At 46.3% G+C, this 25,994-nt stretch overlaps 12 protein-coding genes across 12 annotated transcripts; 6 read left to right on the forward strand and 6 right to left on the reverse strand.

Moving 5' to 3' along the window:
- Window positions 1–1,655: 1,655 nt before the first annotated feature.
- SERLADRAFT_468701 (uncharacterized protein) lies at window positions 1,656–2,584 on the forward strand (the record flags this gene model as incomplete). Its single annotated transcript, XM_007318783.1, has 3 exons — window positions 1,656–1,885; window positions 1,951–2,030; window positions 2,083–2,584. The coding sequence occupies 3 exons, from the start codon at window positions 1,703–1,705 to the stop codon at window positions 2,528–2,530; spliced, it is 711 nt and encodes a 236-aa protein (XP_007318845.1).
- Window positions 2,585–2,715: 131 nt separating this feature from the next.
- SERLADRAFT_468703 (uncharacterized protein) lies at window positions 2,716–3,742 on the reverse strand (the record flags this gene model as incomplete). Its single annotated transcript, XM_007318784.1, has 1 exon — window positions 2,716–3,742. The coding sequence occupies one exon, from the start codon at window positions 3,618–3,620 to the stop codon at window positions 2,847–2,849; it is 774 nt and encodes a 257-aa protein (XP_007318846.1).
- Window positions 3,743–3,893: 151 nt separating this feature from the next.
- Window positions 3,894–5,372, reverse strand: SERLADRAFT_468707 (uncharacterized protein; the record flags this gene model as incomplete). The annotated part of the gene is made up of 3 exons (XM_007318785.1): window positions 3,894–4,902; window positions 4,971–5,191; window positions 5,244–5,372. The coding sequence occupies one exon, from the start codon at window positions 4,883–4,885 to the stop codon at window positions 4,073–4,075; it is 813 nt and encodes a 270-aa protein (XP_007318847.1).
- Window positions 5,373–5,717: 345 nt separating this feature from the next.
- SERLADRAFT_438431 (uncharacterized protein) lies at window positions 5,718–6,192 on the forward strand (the record flags this gene model as incomplete). Its single annotated transcript, XM_007318786.1, has 4 exons — window positions 5,718–5,762; window positions 5,818–5,957; window positions 6,011–6,096; window positions 6,146–6,192. The coding sequence occupies 4 exons, from the start codon at window positions 5,718–5,720 to the stop codon at window positions 6,190–6,192; spliced, it is 318 nt and encodes a 105-aa protein (XP_007318848.1).
- A 146-nt stretch (window positions 6,193–6,338) lies between these two features.
- SERLADRAFT_361719 (uncharacterized protein) lies at window positions 6,339–7,756 on the reverse strand (the record flags this gene model as incomplete). The annotated part of the gene is made up of 5 exons (XM_007318787.1): window positions 6,339–6,736; window positions 6,787–7,036; window positions 7,086–7,206; window positions 7,265–7,358; window positions 7,441–7,756. 5 exons carry the CDS (start codon window positions 7,670–7,672, stop codon window positions 6,444–6,446), a joined length of 990 nt encoding a protein of 329 aa, XP_007318849.1.
- A 92-nt stretch (window positions 7,757–7,848) lies between these two features.
- On the forward strand, window positions 7,849–10,526 carry SERLADRAFT_468716 (uncharacterized protein; the record flags this gene model as incomplete). The annotated part of the gene is made up of 14 exons (XM_007318788.1): window positions 7,849–8,044; window positions 8,221–8,264; window positions 8,347–8,462; window positions 8,517–8,646; window positions 8,699–8,887; window positions 8,942–9,093; window positions 9,149–9,264; window positions 9,322–9,439; window positions 9,497–9,510; window positions 9,569–9,758; window positions 9,818–9,874; window positions 9,927–9,951; window positions 10,006–10,272; window positions 10,335–10,526. 14 exons carry the CDS (start codon window positions 7,889–7,891, stop codon window positions 10,417–10,419), a joined length of 1,659 nt encoding a protein of 552 aa, XP_007318850.1.
- Window positions 10,527–10,748: 222 nt separating this feature from the next.
- SERLADRAFT_449580 (uncharacterized protein) lies at window positions 10,749–13,607 on the forward strand (the record flags this gene model as incomplete). The annotated part of the gene is made up of 14 exons (XM_007318789.1): window positions 10,749–10,852; window positions 10,947–11,363; window positions 11,413–11,542; window positions 11,614–11,802; window positions 11,862–12,013; window positions 12,069–12,184; window positions 12,235–12,349; window positions 12,405–12,418; window positions 12,470–12,659; window positions 12,719–12,775; window positions 12,823–12,847; window positions 12,900–13,166; window positions 13,219–13,332; window positions 13,394–13,607. The coding sequence occupies 12 exons, from the start codon at window positions 11,123–11,125 to the stop codon at window positions 13,301–13,303; spliced, it is 1,581 nt and encodes a 526-aa protein (XP_007318851.1).
- On the reverse strand, window positions 13,586–14,261 carry SERLADRAFT_370077 (uncharacterized protein; the record flags this gene model as incomplete). Its single annotated transcript, XM_007318790.1, has 4 exons — window positions 13,586–13,656; window positions 13,717–13,855; window positions 13,917–14,013; window positions 14,101–14,261. The coding sequence occupies 4 exons, from the start codon at window positions 14,259–14,261 to the stop codon at window positions 13,586–13,588; spliced, it is 468 nt and encodes a 155-aa protein (XP_007318852.1).
- Window positions 14,262–14,365: 104 nt separating this feature from the next.
- Window positions 14,366–15,993, reverse strand: SERLADRAFT_468724 (uncharacterized protein; the record flags this gene model as incomplete). Its single annotated transcript, XM_007318791.1, has 4 exons — window positions 14,366–14,727; window positions 14,783–14,810; window positions 14,870–15,449; window positions 15,525–15,993. 4 exons carry the CDS (start codon window positions 15,863–15,865, stop codon window positions 14,585–14,587), a joined length of 1,092 nt encoding a protein of 363 aa, XP_007318853.1.
- Window positions 15,994–16,466: 473 nt separating this feature from the next.
- Window positions 16,467–19,310, reverse strand: SERLADRAFT_415789 (uncharacterized protein; the record flags this gene model as incomplete). The annotated part of the gene is made up of 5 exons (XM_007318792.1): window positions 16,467–16,794; window positions 16,835–16,902; window positions 16,957–17,867; window positions 17,931–18,283; window positions 18,342–19,310. The coding sequence occupies 5 exons, from the start codon at window positions 19,293–19,295 to the stop codon at window positions 16,579–16,581; spliced, it is 2,502 nt and encodes an 833-aa protein (XP_007318854.1).
- A 127-nt stretch (window positions 19,311–19,437) lies between these two features.
- SERLADRAFT_468728 (uncharacterized protein) lies at window positions 19,438–21,399 on the forward strand (the record flags this gene model as incomplete). Its single annotated transcript, XM_007318793.1, has 4 exons — window positions 19,438–19,640; window positions 19,705–20,162; window positions 20,219–20,474; window positions 20,530–21,399. The coding sequence occupies 4 exons, from the start codon at window positions 19,554–19,556 to the stop codon at window positions 21,196–21,198; spliced, it is 1,470 nt and encodes a 489-aa protein (XP_007318855.1).
- Window positions 21,400–21,786: 387 nt separating this feature from the next.
- Window positions 21,787–25,703, forward strand: SERLADRAFT_370080 (uncharacterized protein; the record flags this gene model as incomplete). Its single annotated transcript, XM_007318794.1, has 12 exons — window positions 21,787–22,022; window positions 22,132–22,235; window positions 22,288–22,725; window positions 22,783–23,105; window positions 23,156–23,296; window positions 23,358–23,522; window positions 23,576–24,066; window positions 24,119–24,674; window positions 24,728–24,880; window positions 24,930–25,113; window positions 25,168–25,430; window positions 25,488–25,703. The coding sequence occupies 12 exons, from the start codon at window positions 21,787–21,789 to the stop codon at window positions 25,701–25,703; spliced, it is 3,270 nt and encodes a 1,089-aa protein (XP_007318856.1).
- Between the last annotated feature and the right edge of the window lie 291 nt (window positions 25,704–25,994).

Genomic DNA, 25,994 nt, shown 5'->3' on the forward strand with positions numbered 1-25,994 from the left:
TTTCGCCAGCTGTTTGTGGGTATCTTCAACATGCTTCTCGTTGACTTCAGCTGCAGCTTGCTGGTCCTCTGCCTCCTTCTACGTTTATCGGTGTTGGAAATTTTAAGATTGGGCAGATTTTGATCGAAGTGACATACCTTCCATGCCTCTAACGTCTCCCTCAGTTTGTCTACTTTCCTTCTCTCCTTCTCAAAAGCAGCCACTTGCCCTTGTAATTTTTCTTCCGCGTCACCCACTTTACGCTCTATATCCTTTGTACGAATCTCCAGATCAATCTTTTGTTTGCGCACATTATCCAACTCAGCTTCGCCTCTATTTTCCAAACTTTGCCACTTGTCTACTTGGCGCTGAAGCTCCGAGTTGCTGCGTTTGAGGTCGTCATTAGCCTGCTTGAGTTCATCAACTCGCGTTAACAATGTGTCTCGCTGGAGGGTAATACGCTCCAGCTTTGACGAGGAAGAAGCAGATTTTGAGGCAGAGTCTGCATGTTCTTCGCGTAAATGTCGCAACCTATCCTAGGGAATATGTGAGGACATGATCAAAGTCAACACTTTAAGATGAATACCTCGGCATCTTCTTTATCCTTACGAGCAGCCGTCAGTTCAGCAGCCATGTCCTTCACTTCCGTCGCAACAATGGTGTATTTCTTCTGCAGGTCTGTCATAGCCTTCTGGTGCTGTTCATTCAGGACTCGAACTTCGTATTCCTCGTCAGCTCTCCGAGCTTCAAGCTCATCTTCCAACTCCAGGACTTGACTTTCCAAGTCGGCTTCTCTGGCTTGGAACATCGTGATTTTATAGTCCCTCTGTAGCCTTGCAAGCCTCTCTTCTCTTAGCACGCCCCTCTCCTTCAGCACGATGATCCTCTCTTCATCTAAAGCTGCACTTGTCCTCAGATGTGCAATCCGATGACAAGCCTGTAAAGTCTCGCATCCCTCACGCCACTCTTTCCGCTCGTCCTTCCACTTGGTTTGCACGACTTGGATAGCGTCTTTAGCACGCGCCTCCTCTAGCGAAAGCTCATCCTTGAGCTTCTTGATCGTATGCTCGAGCGTCCGGTTTTTCTGCACCAAGTCGTCAATGTGAGCCTGCTGCGAGTTGACCATAGCATCGTAAGGTGCAGATGGCATCGTCGTACGGAGTGGTGTTGGTGCCTTGAGCGGGACCTTCGATGGCGTTGGTCCTCTCTTCTGCGACATCATTGTTCTACGTGGTAGACAAACGTGTGCGAGTGAGTATTCGCCTTCTATATATTATGGCACGTGGAAGTCTGAGCAGGTGGGAGTACTGCAATTGTCAACTTGAAATGAACAGCTTATCGATGAAACATGAGACACACAAGTTGCAATATAGCTTCAAAATCACATATCCATTCTGTTTGTCAAGGAACTTGAATACGATACGAAGCTAACCGATGCCTGTCATATGTATATAGAACCCTAACCTTACACTCTAGTGTTTATATGGGTCTACATACAACCTCATACAACTCAACAATTATACAGTTCCAATGGAAGAAGCCAAGGTTTTTAGATGGTATCGTAAGATGAGTCTAATAATAATCGTCCTTGTTTAGTGTAGAACATTTACAACAATTGAACCCAGTGGTTTCATGGACTTAAAACTTATGTTTTGAGACCATGTATGCCGTAATTTAGAGAACCAAGTGTAAACCCTAACCCCGACAGAGATTTCGATCTCTCATGTCGCCTAGAACCGGAAAACCAGTGGGCAGCATAAAAGTCAAAGTCCCTCGGCACAATGCCCATCGAATAGGAGAAAAACTAAATGTGCACATAAAGAACGTCGCTAAAAGCCAGGGAAACCGTGTGGATATCTATCAACCCAACTTCGAGGGTTCCAGCAACGCTTTAGCTCTTGCCATCGTAAGTGATTGCATGTTCAAGTTCCTGAGGAGGGAAGGACATTTTGAATCTGATTTTCTTAGCAGGAAAGCGCATCCGAATGGAATTCTTTGCTTCAAACCGCACGTGCAGAACGGGGACCTCAATGGGATGTCGGAACCCAACAGTATGTCCACACAAGCTATGACCCTCTCACTCATGTGTAACCCACCACTTAGGTTCCTAGTAGACGTAGGCTCTGACCTGTACTATGATCCAAGCCCTCTTCTAGAATACCAAAAGCAACAACGGGCAGAAGAAGAAGCCGCAGCCGCAGCGTCTGGACGTGGTTCAATGCAGCCACCAGAATATCTCCCTGGCGCGCATGACAATCACCCCTCCCCTCGCATGATGCGAAGCCATTCTTCCAACTACCAGCAGTATGGCCATGGTGCTCCTATGTCACCCAATGTGGCCCATGCCTCACCGAGACATCCTGGTCAGATGGGCGGGTTTTCCGGTGCGTTCAATGCTATACCCCCTAGCCAGTTTTATGGGCCAGGCGAGACTGCCTCTCCGGCAAGGATGGGGCTGAATCGAGAAGGGATGAGTATGTCGCCTGATATCAGGCGGAGAGTGACTAGAGGTATGGTAGAAGACGGGTATATGGGGCTACATGGACCTTGAGGCTTTGACGTTTGTTTACTTTCCGTATGTAATCCGTGCAATATATTCCCGCTTGCCCTCATTTACTTTCCTTCATAGTTCGCGATTTTTCTTGTTTTTCTGTAGATTATCTGACAGACGGAAATCTTATCTCCATGTAGAGCAACCTGTACTTTCTGGTGCGCATACTGAGTGGACTGTTTATCACTGTGTCAGAGAAATAGCAGGCTGAAATAAAAGAGAAGATAGCGCAATTATGACATCGCTGTCTACTATTCATGGAACGTGGAGCAAGATACATGCCAACATCCTTCTGGCTATCTCCCTGTCCTCCCGCTCAAAATGTTCTAGCAAGAGCCTTGTCAATCAACTCTCTCACTCCGTTCTGCCAAGTCTCCCATGTGACCGATAAAATCGTAGTATCTCTCCCATGCCCTCGCGAGATATCATCTGAACCCGGAAGATTCCCCTCTTTACCTTCAGGAAGCACCCACGTCCACTTCATCGACCCTTCGTACGTGAACCCCATCCTTGCTGCAGCTTTCAACGAAGGAGCATTGCCCGGATGACAGCACCAATTCACTCGCCTCAATCCCAGCCCTGGACGCGATGTTTCAGGCTTCTCAAGACTGTGTCGCAACATCGCGCCCACCACATGAGTCGTAACATGTGTTCGCTGGAAAGCAGGCAGGATCATCACCGCACCTATCTCCACGACAAGGTTCTGCGGTGAATGGCTGAGGAACGCTACCCCACCGGCCAACGTTCCGCCAAAGTCGGGATGCGCGTCGTCTGGCTTGGTCTTGTCGATAATCGCGAAGAGGACAGAGTAGGGGTTCTGACGAATGGAATTGTCTATGAACACTAACGCATCTTCCGGCTTCTCCATGTTGAATGGCAGATAGCGGTAGAAATATTCTGGGTCTGGTATACCGGCGAAGAATGTTTCGGCGTGTTTGGCGGGGATGAAGGGGGTCAGCTTGATGCGATCAGTCTCGAGTGTCTCCTCGATGAGGGGGAATGCGATGTTAATATCGTATGGGTCTGGACCGTAAGGACCGTATGCTGGCTTTACGGGTTTCGTTGGGGTGTAGGTATTGATGTAAGACATCGCTATCGGTGACTGAGCTCAAGGTGGACCAACCACTGAAATATGTAGCATAGATTGTACTAGATACAGGTTTCTTTTATCGCTTTTCGTGGTTGGGGAAGTTACGCGCTGTCATTCGAGTCAGTTTCGGAAACGGCACACCGCTGTTCCGCTTTTGCATGAACATGTGAGCGCCAAGTTACCTGTAGTTGACTTGCAGGGTACCCTAGCCTATAGCACCCTGATGGATTAGCAAGGGCCAGTTCGATCTTTCTTCTCAGACCTCTGACGTCCTTTATCTAACAACTCAGTCCAATCTACTCATGCTGTTGTTGTATACAATTTAAATACATCCAGGTTCCCCAAATACACGTAACGTTCTGCAAGTAAAGCAACTGTTGAAGTTGCGGTTATGTATCATGATCCGAAATTTTTTGATCGAATGGCTCTGTGCATCAAGCGATACTAAACGCTTAGACTTGGCAAAGGAGTTCCCCATGCAGGAGAGCGAACCATCCATCTTCCTTGCCACTCCACTCTTGCCAAACTTTCGAATACTTCTCGAGGTCTGCTTCGGTAGCGAAACCGCCATTGACGGCGTGCTTGGCAAACGAAGAGCTTACGACACGTTCGGCCCAAAGGCCACCCCACCATGCGCGTTCCTTCGGGGTGGCGTAGCACCAAGTACCAGCGGTACATGTGATACTACTCCGATCATAGCCAGCTTCCAATGCCCAGGAAAGAACTCTACGACCAGCATTAGGCTCGCCACCCAACGAACGCGCAACCTTCTCATACAGCGTAAAGAAATCTCCCATCCCTTCGACTTCCGGGTACCACGTCATTGCCTTGAAGTCAGTTTCGCGGGCAGCTACGAGGCCACCTGGCTTCGTAACACGGCGCATCTCGCGCAAGGCTTTGACAGGATGAGGAATGTGCTGGAGGACTTGGTGGGCGTGTACGACGTCAAATGTGTCATCTGGGTAGTCGAGTGCATGGATATCGCCCACTGCGAAATCGACGTTGCTTACACCAAACTCAGCAGCTGTTTCTCGTGCTTTGTTGAGGATATCGGGAACAGGTTCGATGCCGGTGACATGACCTTGTGGGACCAACCTCGCTAGGTCAGCAGTGATAGTACCAGGTCCACATCCAATGTCAAGGATTTTCATGTCTGGTTTGAGGGAACCTTGGAGGTACGCAGCAGAGTTAGCTACGGTGCGCCAAGAGTGAGCGCGGAGAGCGGATTCGTGATGACCATGGACATAAGTTTGGTTGTCGGTCATTCTGTCACGATATTATACTGCAGAAGTGTAGCAGTCAGTAGAAAGTAATAATAACAAATTCAAGGACTGTCTGAAAGATACTAACAAGCTAAACGATTCAAGGTTTGTTTGGAGTGGTCGATTCTGTTATTATAAGGGTGAAAGATCGTGAGTATATGATTCGGTTCTTTCTTTCAATTGATTCAATCTGACTGGACTGGACAATGTGGCCGAGTTAATCCGATGCCCAAGTTAGAGAAGAGTTTGTCACCAACGTTGACCAAAATCTCGAGCTCAAGCTCAAGATAAGTTCAACCTGAGTCTAGACTATCATATACAGACGGTCATGTGCATTGAATATTATAAGGTCAGAACTTACAGTCCACTTCAAGCCATATTTTCCCAGCATTTCCAAATATGGCTCGAAACGGATATCTCGTCGGTGGCGCAGGAGCGTTGATTTCTTTGGAGCGATGACGACTGTCAAGTAAAAGCTGAAAATACAAATCATAACAATTTCGCCGAACAAGTCAATCAGACTGACCTGAAACGGCGAAAAACACCACAGGTGTACACCAACTTCTACCGAATGACTCAATGCGCCATACAAATGACCGGCTTACTGACATCATCAATTGGCTTTTCGAAGTCTGGAGCTCCCAGTTACCCCTTTCTAATCAAAGCATGCTGAGACCTAGGACTGACGACATGCGAATCCACTTCTAGGGTTTCGATAGGGGACATATCTCAGCCCACTCGCCGTATATAAGGTCTCTACCTTTTGCGTAGTAAAAATCAATTCAGTCCCCACATCCAACACATTTTATATCTAACCCACTTCACAAACTTTATAATGTGGTTCACTCACGATTCAAACGAAGCCCAAGCACACCAAGAGGTATGCTGATGACACTGGTAATCCATATTGCTCGGGCCTAACCTCTGCCCTCAAGGTGACTGGTGGCGGACACAAAGCCAAGATCTCTCACGAGCTCATCGCCGCAGCTGCCTCCTATGAGGCTGCCAAAGCCTACGAACATCATGTGAAGGCCAACGGTAAACCTGCCAACCATCAGAAAGCTATCGAACTTGTGTAAGCATAATGACTGGTTATGTGGGATGAGTTTCTTAACTTTCTTCTTATAGAGCTGCACTCACTGGTGGTTTCATCGACCGCTTAGCTGAAACAAAAGGCATGGATGAAGTTGACAAGGAACGTGCGAAGCACGATGGTCAGTGAAGCGTTTGTATGGACTCTACATATGCTAACTTGTTTTTCAGCTAACAAGAGGGCAGAAAGCGCACTGTCCAAGTCTGGCGAATTTTAAGCGGACATATAATATCAATTTGTAGCAAATCGGATTGTATCGTAAAGTACTTGTCTTGTATAGTTTCTAGATCGCCAACGAACGGTTTTGACTTCTTCGCAAAAGCAACGTATTGATGAGAATTTTCTGAATCGAACCTTGATGATAGATAGTGAGAATACTCTTGTATAATTGAACTGGCTTGAATATTGATATACTTAAATTTCAATGCCATAACCATCCAAAATACATGTCGCATACAGTTGCCTAAATCACAGGTAGGCCACACTCTGCATCGAGAGATCCTTTGTTACGACACAGCGATCTTTGTCTCGTCCAGTAGGCGTTACAAATGCTTTCATCAACGACTCTTGGCCTTCGTCAATCCTGATGACCAAATTGCCATTAAAAACACGCTGGATTCGCATGAAATGTACACACCATTTCGCCCCATGTCCCTCTCGTTCCAAAATAACCTTGACCGTCGTCCAAGAAAATCGAACTACTGACGGAAAACCAAATGTAGGGTCGATGGAATTTTTGAGCCAAGCCTGTGTTTTGGGATCTGCCCGACGCTAGTAAGCCCAAATATTTCATGTCACCGACAAAACCTACCCGAAGGGTAGCCACTGCCAAATTCAGTTGTCCATGTTGATGAAGAATTGACGACCTTGTTACCTTTGCTTTCCTCAAAGATCCATCCTTCCAAGCATGCATCTCGAGTTACTTTTGCAGCTACACTTGCAGCTCCCACAATCTTGAACTTTGAATCGGCTTTTGTCGTTACGGTGAAGTTGATTCCAGGGAATACTGATGACAAGTAGGCTTCGTAAGTTGTTGTGGTCCCCAAAGCATCTACATAGACCTGAATTCAAGTTAAGCGGAGGGCGGCGACGACGACTGCTTACACCTACTTCAGAAAGTTGGATGCCTCGCTGAATAACTTCGCGTATCAGCAGTATAGTGGCATCTTGGGACTGGCGGTTCAGATTTGTTGGTGGCACGCGTAACATGCCACTCGATATTGCCTGAGGACTGAAACAAACATGTATTAGGTGACCGTCCGTTCACAAATGCAGGACATAGCACCTACCTAATCACTCTTACGGACCAGCCAAGGTTTTTCGGATCTGAACCCAATATACTCAGAAGTAACGATCGCTTCTCCGCTGTGAGTGTTTTTGAATCTGAAGCACACACATCGAAGATTCTATCATCAGCGTCACAAACGATATAGCACAAGTGCATAGTTTAGAGGGAAACGCATACCTGCGAATCCAAGCTCTTCCAAATCTGCCTGGTAGGATGCAGGGCAATATGCGACGCCATATACGAGTGGACCCAATACAGGGCCTCTGCCTGCTTCATCGACGCCCAAGATGTATGGACCTGGTGCTGTTGGTGTTGGGCAATGATACGTGTATGAGTTGGTGAGGGGTGTTGAAGGTCCTGGTATAGAAGGAACATTCGAGCCACTTCGTTCAGGTTCTGGGGTAGGCATTTGCTGATAAGTGTACTGGAGTTACGGTTATGATACTTCAATTCAATACCAAAATAAGGACATGGTTGTACGAATCGCGATCATATCGGCTTCGTACGCGTTGTTGACACATATTTGGAGTAGGTACGACACACGATGGAACAAACACAAAAAGAAAATATGGTCTTACCGTCTTTGCCCGCTGAGCGCTTTCACCAATCAGAAGGACGACCAAGAATGTGCCACTCAATTGGAAGCGGTACTCAGAAAGGGCGGCTATATGCTGTACATTATTTTCCCCATCAACGCGATACCCAAATACGGAGCACCGATAACACAAGCGGACGCCTCCCCAATGGTGATGTCAGTCTGCTTGACGGTCAAGTAGGCCAAGTAAGTACTAACGCATTAGCACCACTCGTAATCACGATCCTTAAGTCTAGCCATATATCGTATATGTGACAGACATTATCATCTCTTTGAGGTCGGCTGCTGGACTTAAAAAGCAGCTTTCGAAACCGCTATTTGCCCTAGTTTTCTCAGGCTGAATCTCCTTGGTTCTCTCTCAGGTTCTCGTTCGTTGGCTTCGACCCCTTATAGCAACTTACATATGGTAAGTAATGGCTTGTCCTCAAAGTTACACGATCGTCCGTGTCGTTTCTACAGTCATGTTGGTGGTGACACTTGTTTTGTAAGAAAAAATCTGCCCCTCTACCTCCGGGACCCAAGCCTCTTCCTATTGTAGGCAATGCCTTCGACATTAACATTGAGGAACCATGGTTGACATATACAGAATGGGGCAAGAAGCACGGTACGTGAATGCACTCTTCTATCGTTTCATAATAATATCAGCTTTGTTTGTCAGGTGGAATCGTCTACTCTCGTGTACTTGGAATTGATTTCATTATCATTAATAATGAAAAAATCGCGAGGGACCTGGTGGACAAACGCTCTAAGAATTACTCGGATCGACCAGTCATATCTACTAACAAACTGTGCGACACCCAGCTACTATATGACTTATGCGTTGCTGATATCTGCTAATAGGTTTGGAGTGGATTTTAACTCGGCCCTTCTCCCGTATGGTGACAAATGGCGACTACATCGACGGATCTTCCATCAAGCTTTTCGAGTTGATACCGCTGCAGTCTATCGTGATATGCATCTACGCAAAGTTCAGGATCTTTTGGTCAGCTTACTCGATGCTCCAGAAGAATTTGAATCTCACCTGAAAAGGTGTGTTCGTGTCTCAATGTGGTTAACTATTAAGCACATTTAAACCCATGCAAGCTTTGCAGCATCCATTATAATGAAAGCTACATATGGATATGATACTGCCCCGCGTCATGATCTCTTCGTTGATCGTGTGGAGGAGCTCATTAACATTATCACAGTCTATATATCACCCGAGCGAGCAGCCATACTTGGTGCTTTACCCTTTTGTGAGTTCAAAAGCCATCAGCATTTTCGACTCCCGCACTCATATAACGACTCAAGTACAACGAACTCCTTCGTGGGTACCAGGAGCTGGCTTTATGCGAACTGCTCAACGTTGTCGAGAGTTGGCTATTGAAGTGAAAGATGCACCTTTTGAGTATGTTAGGAAGGCTATGGTTTGTTTTTCTTTGTCGATGATTTGGGACATTTGATGTGGACTAAATTATGTCTAGGCTGCCGGTACAGCTGTACAATCCATGGTTTCTGACTCCCTTAATCGAATTGAAGGAGATGTCAATTCTGGTGAGGAAGAGCTCGCATTAAAGGAAGCCGCTGCCACTGCGTTTATTGGTAAGTTATTGATCTTGTCACCATTTTTTTTCTTCTTACTTTGATTTTTCTTGGCAGGTGGTGCTGAGACCGTGAGCTTTATTTACAGCATCTAGCTTTCTCCTTGAAGCCGCTGAATTCGATTTAAAGACTTCCTCTGTGATTTTGACATTCATGCTTGCCATGGTTCTCAATCCTGATATCCAGAAACGCGCACAAGCAGACATTGATACTGTCGTTGGTCAAGGACGGCTACCTACTTACGATGACCGACCACTGTTACCCTATATAGAAGCCATTTATCGGGAGACGCTGAGATGGCATGCTGTGACTCCACTCAGTAAGTACTATACTCGGATGTATAATCTTCCCAGTATTTTCTCATGGACACTTCACTAGGCCTACCCCATGCTGTCACGGATGATGATATCTTTGAAGGGCACTTCATTCCTAAGGGTATGAAATCACCATACGCGTCCATGTTTCGAATTTTGAACATTATTAACAGGTGCTATCTTGATCTTGAATGTCTGGTATGTGCAATCTGATGGACTATGTCGTCTTGCTCACTGATTACTGCACCTTAGGTCTATGACTCAAGATGAGAGCATCTATCCAAATCCAGAGCAATTTAAGCCAGAGAGATTTCTCACTGTTGATGGGAAACCTACACCGGATTGGATAAGTCCTGCATTTGGATTTGGTCGGCGCATATGCCCAGGTCGATTCCTCGCCGAGTCTTCAGTCTGGACTGCCATTGTGTCAATACTGGCTACTTTTGACATCACAAAGACCAAAGACTCCGAAGGCCAGGAGGTGGAGGTCAAGCCAGAGTTTACGACAGGGTTGGCTATGTATGTGGCATCTTTTTTATACGTTTACACACAGCTGATATGTGAATACCTATTTTTTGCAGTCATCCACGCCCATTCGCTTGTTCTATCACCCCACGTTCTGTGGATAAAGATAAGCTAGTTCGCGCAGCTAACAAGAACGACTGAACGGTATAGTACCCGAAACGAAGGATAATGTACATGCGAAACCTTTTATGTTCCGTAACAATAATACGATCCTGTATACCACGCAGATTTTGCGAATGACCCTGAGTACGATTAGGAGTAAAACCCATAAATGGTGCAAGCCCAGTGAATCAGGGAAAGATCTACGGTTGGACTTGGCGCGTGAGCCATAGAAGGCTCTCAATCCGGACACAGCCGGGCATCGCACGACACGTGCATGAAGCTTTGCAATGCCATCACTGACTCTGACTCGCGAAATCTTGCGAAGACTTGATTTCGTATAGAAGTTTCGTATAGAAGTCGCACCATGGCCGGGCAAGGCCTATCAAGCTGGATCATTGGGGTGACTGACATATGTTTGTTATCAGTCTCGTGCTTGATATAGTCTCGGACAGTGGGGCGTTCCGATGATACAGTGAGTCCTTGGATGTCGCATTCAGACTCAATCCAGGAAATATTCCATGAAAATTTTGCTGAAACCTTCTTTTCCCATCCTCACTGTCACTCAGGACAAAACAATATCCCGTGCTTACCTCTTATCCACCATATTAGGACACCCTACTATACATAGCCATAATTCATGACGCGTATGACGGTTTCAGAGGGAGATACAGATACTTTTTGCAATGTGTATGGCAGTCGTTATGCGGTCGTGATGTAGTGTCGTAAAAGGATTCTCTTTTATATGGTGAGATCCTTGGGGAGGACATTCCGTTCTTCCGCCATGGATTTACACTCTGCTTCTATCTTTCTTCTCTCCGTTGTCGCTCTCGATCTTGCGAGACGTCTTCTTGCCAAATGTGTGTCGGAAAAGTCTACTCTACCCTACCCTCCTGGCCCAAAGCCCATTCCATTCGTCGGAAACATCTTTGGGATCAATGCAGCTGCACCTTGGGTCACTTACCAGGAGTGGGGCAGAAAATACGGTACGCTGTTCCTTGGCCACGCCTTTTCTAATGCTCACCTACTTAAAAGGCGATATCGTATATTCTCGCCTTCTCAACCAAAGCATTATCATTCTTAACTCAGAAAAGAGTGCAAAAGCGCTTCTAGACCAGCGATCGTATAATTATTCCGACAGGCCATACATGGCTACCACTGACTTGTTCGTAATTTGCATCATTTTCAGATATCAAATTATTCTTTTTTTTGACGTCGAGACTGTCTTTCACACAGCATAGGATGGACCTTCAATTCAGTAATGATCCGCTATAGTAACAGGTGGCGGGTGCATAGACGGATCTTCCACCAAGCTTTCCGACCCGATGCAGCCATCAACTATCGCCCGATACAAATGTCCAAAGTTCACCAGTTATTACAAAACTTACTGGAATCACCTGGCGATTACGACCGCCACCTACAAACGTGAGTAACACCATGCTTATACACAAGTTTTCTGTCATCTTACGGAAGGTCAATCAAAGGCTATCTGCATCCATCATTATGGCTCTTGCTTACGGCTATCAGTCTGCGCCCCGTAATGATCCTCTTGTGGAAGTAGTGGAAACTGCCCTCAGTTTAGCTATCAGTGAATTGACGTCAGAAAAAGCTGCCCTTCTCGGCGCATTTCCAATCCGTATGTCCTTTTTCTCCCAATCTCTATGTATCTATCCTGACGCGCATATATGCAGTCAAGCAGATTCCGCCTTGGTTCCCTGGAGCTGGCTTCAAGCGAAATGCCCTCAAATGCCGGAAATCGTTTGCGGAGATTCTCGAAACGCCCTATCGGTTTACAAAGAAGAGCATGGTAAGAGTCAGTATCTTTGGTTAGGGTCTTCTTTCTTACTTGGATTGTAGGCTTCTGGCACAGCCACACCATCCATGGTTTTTGACCTTCTGAATAGGATGAAGGATAATCCTGATCCTTCACTCGAGCAGGCACTGAAGGAGGCGTCTGCTACTGCATTCATAGGTAATACTATCCTAACATACATGATCAAAACCGTTACTGACTGTCATGATCACAGCCGCGGCAGAAACAGTAAGTCGCACAAAGCTTTTGTTCGATGTATTCACCCATTACGTGTCTTAGTCATTTTCAGTTCTCACCATCTTTTTGCTCGCAATGGTTTTGCATCCGAGTGTCCAGGAACGCGCTCAAGCGGAGATAGATTCGGTCGTGAGTGAGGGGAGACTTCCTGACTTTGATGATAGAAGCTCTATGCCCTACGTCGAAGCAGTCCTTCGCGAAACCTTGAGATGGTATCCTGCCGTACCCTTAGGTAAGAGTGTTTTAGCTATATCCAACCGATGGTACTACGTCGGTTCTGGTTCTTGACAGGTGTTCCTCATGCTGCTACAAAGAGCGATGAGTATGAGGGATATTTTATACCTGAAGGTTCGTCATATTATTTCCCATAGTTAGCACGTCTCAACTTTCTCCAGGAGCCACAGTGGCAGTCAACATATGGTTCGTGTTTTCGGTGCTACTTTAAACTTCAGGTTCTATATATCATCAATAGGGCCATTGCACGTGACGAGAACACTTATCCCGAACCATCTCTATTCAAGCCTGAGCGGTTCCTCACAGCAGATGGGAAGCTTACAGATGATACTGCTGGCTACGCGTTTGGATTTGGAAGGCGAATCTGCGTAGGTCGATATGTCGCTGATGCATCACTCTGGGCAACTATGGTCTCGATGTTGGCGCTCTTCAAACTTTCCAAGGCGAAAGACGAATATGGAAACGAGATTGATTTCAAGCCAGAATGGACAACTGGAGTCACTATGTATGTTCCTTTCGGCCATGTCACACAGCCTTACTCACCATCTTGTCCATAGCCATCCAGTGAAATTCCCTTGTTGCATCCAGCCGAGAGTTGCTGGAATGAACACAGAGAAACTGGCTCAGATGATCCCTCTATAATCAACTCCCGTCGTATATCGACTTAATCGGTCCGTGATATTCTCCATGCCATGGATGTATAAATAATTTCTATGTATAACAAAATCGAAGGATGTTTCATTGATTTTCGAGATGGTTTCTGGCGTGAAAATAGATGAGAAGACTGGTGGTAACGAGAATGACGATGAGAAAAGATGTCAGGTAAGAGACATCGGCTTTGATAATACAAAAGAGGGACAATAGGCCAATAAGCCGAGTAAATTGGGGGATATGGTACAGCAAGATAATATGTACAAGCACCACTTATGATCGATGCACCCTCGGGGCGGATATAAGCCCCATAAGGCCGAACACCAGGGCATATAGGCCTGACGCTGATGTCGAATAATTGATGAGATCGTAATGTGGTAAAGACAATGGCAGGCAAGACGCACCTCCAATTATTCCTTTAAGGTATCCGAGCCCAGACCAACCGCCAAGGGTGAAGGAGAGCAGCGACCATCCCGTTAGTATGGAAGCTGTAAGGATGGGGATGACAGAGGAAAGAATCCCAGATTCACGCCAAGAACGATACTGCGGGCGGTGGGATAAGAAATTGTGGGGATGTGCAGATAAGGGATGAAGGGAGACGTACGTTGGTTTCAATCCCACGTATCCATGGTACAAGGAGGACATAGAGAAAGAGGACGACCACGAGTCCTCCCAGCGTCAACGAGCCTAGTGCAAACGTGCTAGAAAATCAGATCGAGGCCCAGTGAGCAAGTCATGCATTCTCCCCGATGCTATGCGCCATCGTGTCGTGAAGAACAAATGCTTACCTTCCCCACCCATCTGAGCCATTGTTTGTGAGGAGGCTAAGGAATACATGGTATGTGTCGAGATAATAGGTGATTGCAGTTCCTGGAATGACAAATTTGAGCTGTCGTAGCGTGTGCGTTGAAAGCGAGCGCTGTGTCGGATTTTGTCTCGGAGTTGACATTTTCGTTATATATTTCAATAATCAGAAGGTAAAAAATACAAAACGGAGTAAAACGGAGACCAAACGTGGGCGAGGTTGGAGGGAGGTCAAATGAGAATCACATGCTATTCGGTTGTGCTGTACGTCCCGCATCGGGAATACTATGCAGCGCTTATAGTAATCTGACCTGACACTGCTAGTGAGCGAGATAAATACACAACTTAACATAAGACATATAATCGAAAAAAAAGGCGGGGAAAATTACAATAAATCATGAAGATCCCACTGCAACTACAACTACAATCATAATTTGAAACATGCCCGAAAAGTTGATAATAATTCTACTACCATGCACCAGGCAAGTCAGGAAGCCCTGTCAACGCAGCATTGCAGGACTCGCGGACTCGCCGCTTGCTAGCAGCATCACCTGACTGACGATAATACTGATAAACTTCATGCAACTGGAGGGAAGATGCAGCAACAGTGTCTGATGGGGATAATATCAGTAAATCGTGGGGTCGTAAAATAAAACAAAAAGATACCGTGATGAGATTCTACTTCTCTCAAAAGCTATAAGAAATTGAGTGATGATTAAAAATCGTGTTTAAGACAAGACACAATACACATACCCCTTTCAAGCGCTCGACCTCTTGCTGTGAGCCGTATCCACCATATCCCCCCTGATAGCCACCGTATCCACTCTGTCCAAAAAGCCCTGGTGCTCCATTCCCGCCTAGAGCTGAAATTCGAGCTTCGATCTCACGTTTTCGCGTCCCCCACGCCTCTTTAAGCGCATCAAATGCATTAAACAGCTGCTTCCACGAGTACGAATCCCACGCCTCAAGTTCTGTTTTGTGCGTACGGATAAAGTCGCGAGGGTGTGCATTGCCTGATGACGAAGGCGTGCGTGCATGGGAAGGCGCCGCCCCCTGTGCTTGCCCTTGTCCAAGAGAAGAATACGGATCAAACTCGGACAAGTAACCCGTGTTTTGTTGCTGTTGTCCTTGGTTATATCCCGTGTTCGGATAACCAGTGAACTGCTGCGACTGTTGGTTTGGGTATGCAGGCTGATATCCTTGCTGATACCCTCCATATTGCTGTGGTTGTTGATATTGCTGCTGCTGCGAGGAATCAACTTGCGAAACAAGATGTTGTCCAAATGAACTCGAGGGTTGGAACGGGCGACCAGTAGGCTGTGGCGCTAGTGATCTGCGAAGAGTCACAAATAACGCAGATATGATTTCAAAATTTAGAGACACATATCACTTATAAGAGCGATCTTACACAGGAGAACCGGCATACTGAGGACCATACGTCGACGAAGATGCGTATTGAGTCTGCAACTGTGGCTGGCCTTGGTACGGTGTCTGGTATTGGTTCTGGTTCTGATACTGTGGGTTCTGATACTGCGCCTGGTTCTGATACGGTTGCTGATACTGGGGTTGGCCTTGATGGCCATTACCATATGACGCTTGACCTTGGTATTGCGGTTGAGGAGGTGGGGAGGATATGGAGCCAGTGATATCGGGAAAGCGGGTGTGAGGGTTGGATGGGTCTTCTATGAAAGGATTGTTGGAAAGCTCCAATTGTCCAGGACTGGTGGCACCAAGCCCGTTGGAATACATTTCGAGTCAAAAGTGAAGAGATTCGTTTGAGACGTTTTTCTGTGAGTTATACAATGCGCCACGGGAGGACAGAAAAAGAACAATACAAAAGCACAGCAGGCTGTGGGATGGTTATCGGAAACGGAGTCGATGGCTGAGCAGAACGAGCGCCCGCTCCGCAGTGCAGAGTATAGCTGATTACGTACCATTCAGTCCATTTTTGGAAGGAAACTAGGATCGATAAGTGTGGACATAAGACTGTGTTGCAGCCATCTGGCTTGTCAGGTCTGGAAATAGAAACAGGTCAGCTGCACATTGTACATATGGCGGTGAAGGACGGAGGTGATGAGAGGCACTGGCACAATCCCCCAGAATGGTTGATTTCTCGGCTAAGTACATGAGGTGCATGACATGCGGTACCGACATTTTTCGAGGCTGATCGCAGCGCATTCATACGTGACCACGAGCTCGAGGCTATACGTGATCAGAAGACTCGTATTCTAGTGGTAGGTCCACGCCTGGTTCACACTGAAATCATTGATCTCAATCATTGATCTCATTTCACAAAAGATACACCTTTCAACATATTTCAACTAGTACTACAACAATGGGAATTCATAACATGCATGATTCACTACAATTCATACTCCTGTTACCTACGTAGCTATAAGCTAATATACATTCAGATAACCTACAATAGATGCCATTTAATTACAACAAAGCCCGGGGAAAGATTATGCCTGTTCGATGGACCGCGCAAATTTCCTATTTCTCTTCTGCATTCGACTGAGCCTGCCAAGTTTACCGTCTCTGCAGCCCCTGTTAATCTTCTTCGCCTTCTTACCACCAGTGCTGCATGATGCACTCTCCGCATCAGCATATCGTTTATTCAATTCTTTCCCGAACCAGTGCGATCCCCAGCTCTCAACTTCTTCAACTTCCTCTGGGACCTGTTCAATATCCGGATCACAAAGCTGACCGCATGTTAACTTTACCTTCTTGTCCATATCCCCCATTACCAAACCATTGGGATACCCAATCGTCGGTTTCTACTTCTTCTAGCATCTGCTCAATATCCTCATCATGTTAAACCCATCACATGCTAAATTTACCTTTGTGTGCAAAGCCCTCCTTACCGAACCACTGAGATCTCCAACCATCCACTCCCAGTCCTTCCGCAATCTCTTTTGCCTTTCCCTTCGCAAACCCGGCGTGTTGCACGATCCATTGAGCGCCCTTCTCTTTCATTTCCCTAGCACGCTTCTGCGCCCGCTCATGTCGTCGATACAATGTCTCCTTTGCACTCTTCAAACCATCAGAGCCCTTCTCAGCATAGATAGCGGACCGTTGAATCAAAGCAGTGGTCTGCGAAAACATGAAGTTTGCCTGATGAGAAATGACACGCATCAACTCATCGAGGGCGTCCAAGATGTCTTGGACATCGTCCCGAACGACTGCAAGCAACGGTGGAATGTAAAGATTTACAGCATGGGACAGCGAGGTGGGAAGAGTGAGGCCTAGACCAAAGCTGAAAGATGCTGTGGAAAGCTCGGACGATGAAGACAGTGTAGGCACTGAGGCAGCAGATTGTCGGGCAATTTGACTGGCCTGTGGGATGAGAGATAGTGCATTAGAACTTGTGTCAAAAGTTAAGCCAGAAGGGATCGGTCGGAGGATGATGTCTGTAGAAGATTTGAACCGCTCTCCCCACGACGATGGCGGACGCCCGCATCCACACTCGGTGATTGGTCCTGTGCAGTATTTCGAGTTCGATGAAGTCGGAACAGGATTAAACACAGAGAGAGCGAAATCTTTAAGAGAAGAAGAAATGACCGCAGACGTAAGTTCAGTCTTGGGTGGTATGACCGTGTGAGAATGGTTGACCGCTGGACGAAGTAAACCCCAAATCGACGAAGAGGCGCTATATGTCGTGGATGGCACAGGAGTGGGTGCCATAGCAGGTCCTGACGAGGGCATAGTCGAACTGACTACAACCCCCAGCACCAGTGAAACGATGGTGAGCCTGTAAAGTGAATAATCGATTAAGATCAGTCGAACCGAAGGGGAGAGAAAAGAGGAATATTACAAAGTTATGACTGGAGCATGGTTCAGTTCCCTTAAACCCTTGTTCGTTCGCTTCCCTCGTGTCAAAAGCCGCTCAAAAGCCCGGCAGACTTGAGACGGTGGGAGCCGATTGATGATTTCTTCTTCAACTACGGAGGAGTGAGTGCCTTCCATGATAGGGAAGATCTTACTTTGTGGGATGTTAAGAACATCCCACATCTGTTGAGCAGAGCCACGCAAGGTATCTTCCGACCCTAAAGAGTCTAAGACAGAAAGGGAGGGCACGAGGATTGGTAGATAAAAAGTATGCGTGGACAAAGAAATAGGGGAGCACGGCATATAAACGATGGCCAAAGACGGTTGGTCTGTGAAAAGCTTGGAAAAGGACTACCGATGCAGTTAGTTCCCTAAAGTTAAAGTAAAGTAAACGTACGTCTTCTTTATCATTGACGCTCTCCCGAGTCCTGTCGACGACAGTTATGATGTTAGGAAAAGGCATGTTGCGACCTGCCTTTTCCTTGACAGAAAACTGTCGAATTGATCCGTCGAAATCTTCAAGAGAGAGAGCGATAGTTACACCAGCGCCAAGCGCTAATTTCTCCAAAATCTTGTCGGCCATAGACCATTTATTTGCAGATGAAAATCCGTATAAAGAAATGTTCAAGTCAGACGTGATAAACGGAGTAGAAACATCGGGGATGTGCTCGGCGAGAGCAGGGACCTCGGGCGTAAGGGACGAACCCGGATCCACAGGCTGCGGAAGCGCCATCGCGATGTCACCATCTGCCACTGAAGATGTTGTCTCCGAAGGTGACGGTATGTCCTCGTAAGAAGTATTGGCGAGCTCGTCTAAAGAGCTCTTGATAGGGTCCGGGAAGGACAAGCGTAAATCACGAGATGAAGTGTGTATGGTGGATGAGTGAAGAGAGCTGGATCGAGATGAGCTCAGGGTACTGATCATGCTCTGATCCAAACCCTCTTTAACCCGTTGCTCTTCAAGAGGATCCCTCTCAAAAAATTCGGAATTAGTGGAGCTGGTATCAGCTGTATGCGGCAAGGTGGGAGAGACAGGCACTCGGACATCATCGGGTGTACCCTCGTCTGCGCTATCCTCGACAAACCCTTCCCATGCATCAACCTCTCCGTCTCGCGAGCTGCCAAAGCTGGTGGAAGACCTTCGTGACCTTGAGTCAGACAGCTGACGACGCTCCAATTCATCATGATCTGTATCCCGGGAAGAGCAAACCGAGTCGTTATCGTCGGATTCTCTGTTGCTAGCAATATCGAGCCAATCTGAGTCAGACAAGCTTTCGACTTCTGAAAGATTTAAAGAATCAGGGTAATCCTGCATATTTGTGAGAGAAGGAGGGTGTTGTAAAGGATCCATGGTAGAAGTTAAGGTGAAAGGGGCACAAGCCTGTTGTAGCTTTAAGTAGTCTGCCACTGATTTGGCCGTGTTGGCCTTGAGGCAATGGTTTTTTTGTTCCCACGCACATTCCTATCAGGCCCGCAATGATCTTATCGTTTTTGAATTTGATCAGACACGCGCATCCCTGCGTAGTAGTTGTAAAAGGGCGTATCCAGGTTATTACTAACTAAACTACATCGGATAGGTCATTGCTGCACGTATCGTGCCAGGTAGACAATGCCCTCTCTCATTACCCTGCCAGAGGACATCTTACTTGCTGTTTGTGCCCAGCTGTCAGTCGCTGATGTCCTGTCTTTGAAACAAGTGAGTATACCTTGGACGTAAATTCGCCTTTGACTCATGCTTATCGCACGCATCGAACACGTAGACATGTCGTGTTCTACACACCTTTGCTGAAAATGACTATCTTTGGCATCAGATCATTCTCAATGTCGATCTGCCTTTGGACATCCCTTTTGATGTTGATCCGACATCTCTTTCAGCGTTCGAACTACAGAGGATTGTAGTCAGAGCCATGATGTTGGATCTTCGATGGCGGGATACAAACATGCCTACCTTCAAGGTAACACACTTGGCTCGTGACTCCCGCGATAATTACGTAGACAAGATGCAGCTACTCCCCGGAGCTCAGTATCTCGTGACTACCCAGCGCAGGGGAGGCAGCACGCGAACACGACTGATATTATGGTCACTTAAGGATATGCGCAACCCTCACCACGTAGCTTCTTTCAATGTGGCAGCTCGGGTCAGTTCTTTCCACGCTGACCTTCGAGACGACGGTAAAGAGGTCCATGTAGCTGTTGTTGCTGACCTTGTTACAACACTGTGAGTAGGGTACTTACCATATTTACGTGTGATCGTATCTTACTTTTCGACGCTAGGTTGCTTCAAGTCTATGCAATTTTACTCGAAGATCCTATCACACACATGGCTGAATCGCGCCTACTCTTCGATAGCTCTTCCAGGGGAACTATATTCTTGAAAGGCATTCCAGATAGAGTTATCGTTCGAAATAATCTGGTAGCTACTTCCTTCATCGGTAGAGTCCCAGGATCAAACATGCTCCTCGAATGGTATATATTTTTCTACAACATCGCCACCCATGCCCAGGTAATTGCGAAGCCCCCTGATCCAGTGGTAACCTCGATTTCAGCCCTTAATTTTCCCAGTGCTCACGATCTGTCACTGCTAGGATCCTTACCAATATTCAAATATGTTTTTGTATCCTCAGCGAATTGCACTCGTTAGTTCAGGCATGGCAGGCTTGACCATGACGGTATATAGCCTCCCGCAGGCCGTTTTGAACCATGAGCCTTCAAAGGACGCTAATACGTTACCACACGCACTCCCTAGGCAAACCCTTGAACCGCTTACGCAAAAGTATTGTATGTGTGGGGAGGGAGGACCTCGTGATTCATTTTTCTCTGATGTCCTCCAGCACCCCAAATTACCGCCGCCAGGAATATCGGTTCTGTCTTTTCAAGAATCTGACGCATCGATGGCCCATTTTTCTGTTGACTTGATATGTACCAAAGATCAACAACCGGTCAAGTTGAGACCACATGGGCAGGTTGCATGCTCGAATGGCGTCACTAACGCATATCTCGGTGCAACTGGACGGCGAGCTGTATGGGTTGAGCGCAATTGGCAGGGTGACGAATACGTCGTCATCAAAAAGTGGTCGCTCTCTAGAACTGATGATAAGGAGCAGTCATGTTCAGGACCATCTGCACTGATTCCGAATTTTTCGTGCTTACCTTTCGATCCACGCGACTGCTATACGATGGCCTTTGATGAAACAACGTGCAGAGTGTGTATAGGACTCGCCTCGGGCGAGATGTATGTCTTGGACATAATATAGGACCCATTGTGAACTTAGCATTTATTACGATAGCTGTTTTTCTTTTTTCTTTTGACTACTTTGCCCGTATGGGGTTGGCCTTTTTGGACATACGTAGTGTATTATGATAAGTTTAAATTGTGTTTCATCTGCGAGGAGTTGGGACTCCCGTTCTCCAACCGTCTACTTCTCTCGAAATAATGACAGTGCCCTCTTGTGCTCATTGATTTTCGGAATCACTAACCGCACACTTTACTATGACATTGCTTTATACTGCTACGGTTTACAAACGCTTTCTAGTCATCTTCGTCACACGAGTCATACTGATCATACTTTACGTACCAAAATTTTTGAGAAAAGCCACGTGCACGTGAGTGCATATACTTTAGTCACGGTAAGTTTCCCTGTAATCGCGATCTACCATCTCGCACGGCGCTTTGAACCTCAACGTCCAAGTACTATAGTCACTTGTTCGTACACTTATCAGCATCTAGAGCGGGGAAAACCTCATCATATCACAGTGCTTGTAACTCTCTACAAACAGGTTTACAGGAACTCACAAGTCGCCTCGTGGACGCGTCTGGTTCTGAGGCTAGTCCATTTGATACCATGGACGAAGAAATCCAGCAGGTCGTGCAGGCGACCCTTATTGCCTACAACCCGTCTCAAGGACCTTTGCATCGACAGGCTTTGGAATTTCTCTCATCGCTTGAGCAGAACGCAAACAATACTTGGAGGCTCGCTCTGAAGCTTTTCGTCGATTTAGGCCCGGAAGGCGAGCGGAAGCATCCTGCACAAGCGCGTTTTCAAGCACTGAGAATCTTAGATGAGTTTTTCGATAATCGGTAAGTTATTCCGCACTTTCCGGGAGCTGCTACAGGAGTATCTTGTGGCGTCTCGTAGAGTTGCCTGCTGTAATTCATCATCGAGCATATGATTGACTCCTTGATGCAGATTTGAACCTCTAGATGAGGAATCTTTCCGCACTCTTCAACAATCAATTATTTCTTATATACAATCGGAATATGTTTATGGCTCTGCTGAAGCAAACGCAACATGTAAGAGTCCTGTCGTGAATATCTTAGTTCACGGCTCTAACCCCTTTTACAGTTTTGCGCAATAAGTTCTCGCATACATTGACTCTCTTCTTCTTATGCACTTATGCTGAACAATGGTCGTCATTCTTTAATGATCTATTCTCTCTCATCCGCCCCGCCGAATCTTCCTCACAATCCACTTTCAACCATCACATTTCTCTTCTTTTCTTTCACATCGTCTTAGAAATCTCAGGAGAAGTAGCAGACCAGATGATCAAGTCAGCCAGACCATACAACCCTATTCGACATACACGTGATGCCAGAGTGAGAGATGCCGTGCGGGAACGGGATGCAGCGGGAATTAATGAAGCAGTCTTAACAATCGTTGCTGATGGTGCAGAGAGGATGGCATCATTGCGAAAAAATGAAGGGTCTGCAGAAACAGAGCGAGAATTGGGTATTGTTTCCGAAGTTGTAGATTGGGGTATCAGGACCTTTGGATCGTATGTCGGTAAGTGATATTACTTGTGACGACTTTTTTTTCGCTTGTTGACATCGTGATATATAGGGTGGATAGATATCAACCTAACTGTAACACCAACAACTGTGCCATTGCTCTTCACACTTTTGTCTGATACATCGCTACCAATCCGCTTGGCAACTTCTGTCGCCTTACTCCGCATAATCTCAAAAGGCTTGAAAGAACCGGAAGACAAGCTACAACTTATCAAGGTATTATCTTTGGGCCAAGTTATAGATGCCCTGGAGACCAAAACCCGTGCTCAACAAATAGAACGTGGACTAGATGTGGATGAGGCCGAAGAATCATATAGGGAAGCTCTAGGGAAATTGTTGAATGTTCTTGGCCTGGAGCTCGCTAAGTTGGCAGATGTAAATATCTATCACAGTCATGGTTTCTTTATTGCTAAGTTTATTCGCAGGAATGTCCTAAACCAGAGATAAGCTCAGAAGCAACTCAACTTCTGAACCAAATTTTCCCTGTCATGTTGCGCTTCATGGCAGATAAATACGATGACACTTGCTCGACCGTTTTCCCTGTACTACAAACAATATTGGGGAGTGTACGTATGCTTTTCAAGTTTTACCATCTGTGAAAACACTTATCACAAAGCATATTTTTAGTATAAGCGTAGTCGTAAAATGTCATCGGATCCCATTGACGAAACAAAACGCTCTTTCCTCATTTCACTCTTGCGTGTCATACTGGAGAAGATGAAATGGGACGACGAAACCGATCTCGACGATATGGACGAGGGCGACAAAACTGCGTTTGAAACTTTGCGAAAGGTATCGTCTCCTCCCTGCTGATATCTGTATTCACTCCAAATCGTATGATATAGGATCTGCGATCTTTCATGGATTCTGTGTTGATGATAGACCAGGACCTCGTCACCGATGCAGTGCGGACATTAGCTCTTAATACTCTATCCGCTTATCACCAGAATGCTGCGAGTGTAAAATGGCACGACGCAGAACTTGCGATTTACCTGGTCTATATCTTTGGTGAAATTAATAAAAGTACGCGCTGCATGTTTTTCATATTTCCTAACCTAATCCTAAATGTAACGATTCCAGGTGGTGGAAAGGGTCGCGCTGCATTTTGTCAAGCACCTCTTGTTGCTAAGGAGAAGCGGAAGGAAACAGATTATTCAGAATATCCATTGACAAGCCATGGAGAAATGTTGATTGCCCTTGTGCAATCTGGGATTTCGAAATATCCACACCGAATGGTGACCATGCAATTTTTTGAGGCAGTCTCACGATATGGCGATTTTTTCAAAATACGTAAGGATTGCATCATGCCTACACTGGAGGCTATGGTTGACATTCGGTCAGTCGACTTGTTAGATGTAATTAGAAGTCACTGACCTGCGTTATTGAAGTGGCCTGCACAATCCTGAGTCAAGCGTGCGCACAAGGGCATACTACTTATTTCATCGTTTTATTAAAGATGTCAAGAATGACATATCACCAGACGTTGCTATCGGCCTTATCGAAAGTATTCGTGATGTCCTGGTTATCCAGATAGAACTTCCAGAACTCGAGAGCCCAGAACAAGACATGCTCACAGAAGCGATTCGTAATCCTGGAGCCTTTGATTCGCAATTATACTTATACGAGACTGTGGGTGTCTTGCTGTCATTGCTTTTCAAATCCCCGGAGCAACAAGCGGCATTGTTGCTTTCCGTCTTGACACCACTCATGGACGACCTATCGCTTAACCTGCGACTAACGAAGGGAGCACAAGACTTCTTGCCTATCCTGACAATCCACCATACGATCATGGCTCTCGGCAATGTTGCAAAAGGTTTCCCAGACTACCCTTGTCCTCTTCCAGAAGGGTATACTCTGCCGCCCCTAGATGTCTTCAATCAAGTCGCTCAGGCAATTCTCATGTGTCTGGAAGCCATGAACGTTTTCGAGGTAGTACGAGATGCAGTATGTTCATTATGATTCAAAAGTATGTACTATGGTGCTCACTACTATGGCAGACAAGATTTGCCTTCGCGCGTATAATAGCTACTACAGGCCCGACTGCCACACATTTTATCCCACCTCTGATGGCCAATCTTCTTGCTCATTTCGAACCTTCAGAGCTTGTCGACTTTATGAACTTCATTGGGCTTCTCATCCACAAGCTTCAGGTTCGTAGGTTAGAGTATGAATGATCTATGGAATCTGACTACTCCACAGAAGGAGATGTTTGATGTTCTTGATCAACTAATCGGCCCTTTGAGCGCGCATATCACCCAGCTGTTTTCCCAGCCAGTCACTGGGACGGACGACGAGCTCAGTCACGCTGACACTAAGCGGGCCTATCTTGCGCTCCTTACCAATATTATGTCTTCCAAATTGCAAGGTATCTTCACCTCCAAACGTGAGTAAATCACTTAACATGTGACTTCAATTATCTTAATCATTCTATTCGCAGGCAACAAAGGTGCTCTCGAACCCTTATTAGAGAGCATGCAACATTTGGCGGAAGACATATCAGATTCAAGCAGCCAGAAGGCTGCGTTTGCTTTCCTAGGTCGCTGCGTTAGCGTCTGGTGCCAGCTTGACCCTGAACAATCAGTACCCAACGAGGAGGGGCTGCCTGGCTTTGAGCGCTTTGTATACGAACGGCTTGTTCCTGCTGCATTCAGAGTTCTTTCATCTCCACAATTCAATCCCAAAGACGGACAGATGTCAATGGTAAATTTTTATATCTTGACCATCTCTTTACAAGTCTAATTTTATTCTCGAGTGCAGGTTTTGAATGAAATTGCCACTTTTCTTCAAACCGTCTGCAAAGCCAGAGGCTCGGAAGCTCACAATTTCTTCGTATCTGTCTTTCTGCCTTCCCAAAACTGGCCCCCGGAAACGGCCATGGAATTCACAACAAAGCTACGAGATCTAGATCCCAAAACTTTCCGGAAATATTTCTCCGACTTTGTGCGTTCGTCTCGCTCTCAGACAGGCTCGTAGTACGAGCGTGCTTCAAGTAAAAAAGATCCACTATCAATTATCTCACTAATTGGCGCTTCACGTTTTCATCTCCTCCATTTTCGCTGTATGCATTACACATATCTCTACACATATCCCCTTGATATCTTTTGTTGCCCACTTCCATATTATCAGCGTCTGGCCGGTTGGTGTAAAAATCTCCGTTCTGTCATTGTTGGAAAGAATTGTAATCTTCATTACCACAGTCACCATCGAAGGGAACTTGGTTCGAGTTAGTCCGTATGAAATATGGCCGTTTGTAGTGCTGCATGC

The sequence above is a fragment of the Serpula lacrymans genome (genome assembly GCF_000218685.1).
Source record: "Serpula lacrymans var. lacrymans S7.9 unplaced genomic scaffold SERLAscaffold_7, whole genome shotgun sequence".
In the NCBI taxonomy this organism is placed as follows: Eukaryota; Fungi; Basidiomycota; class Agaricomycetes; order Boletales; family Serpulaceae; genus Serpula; species Serpula lacrymans.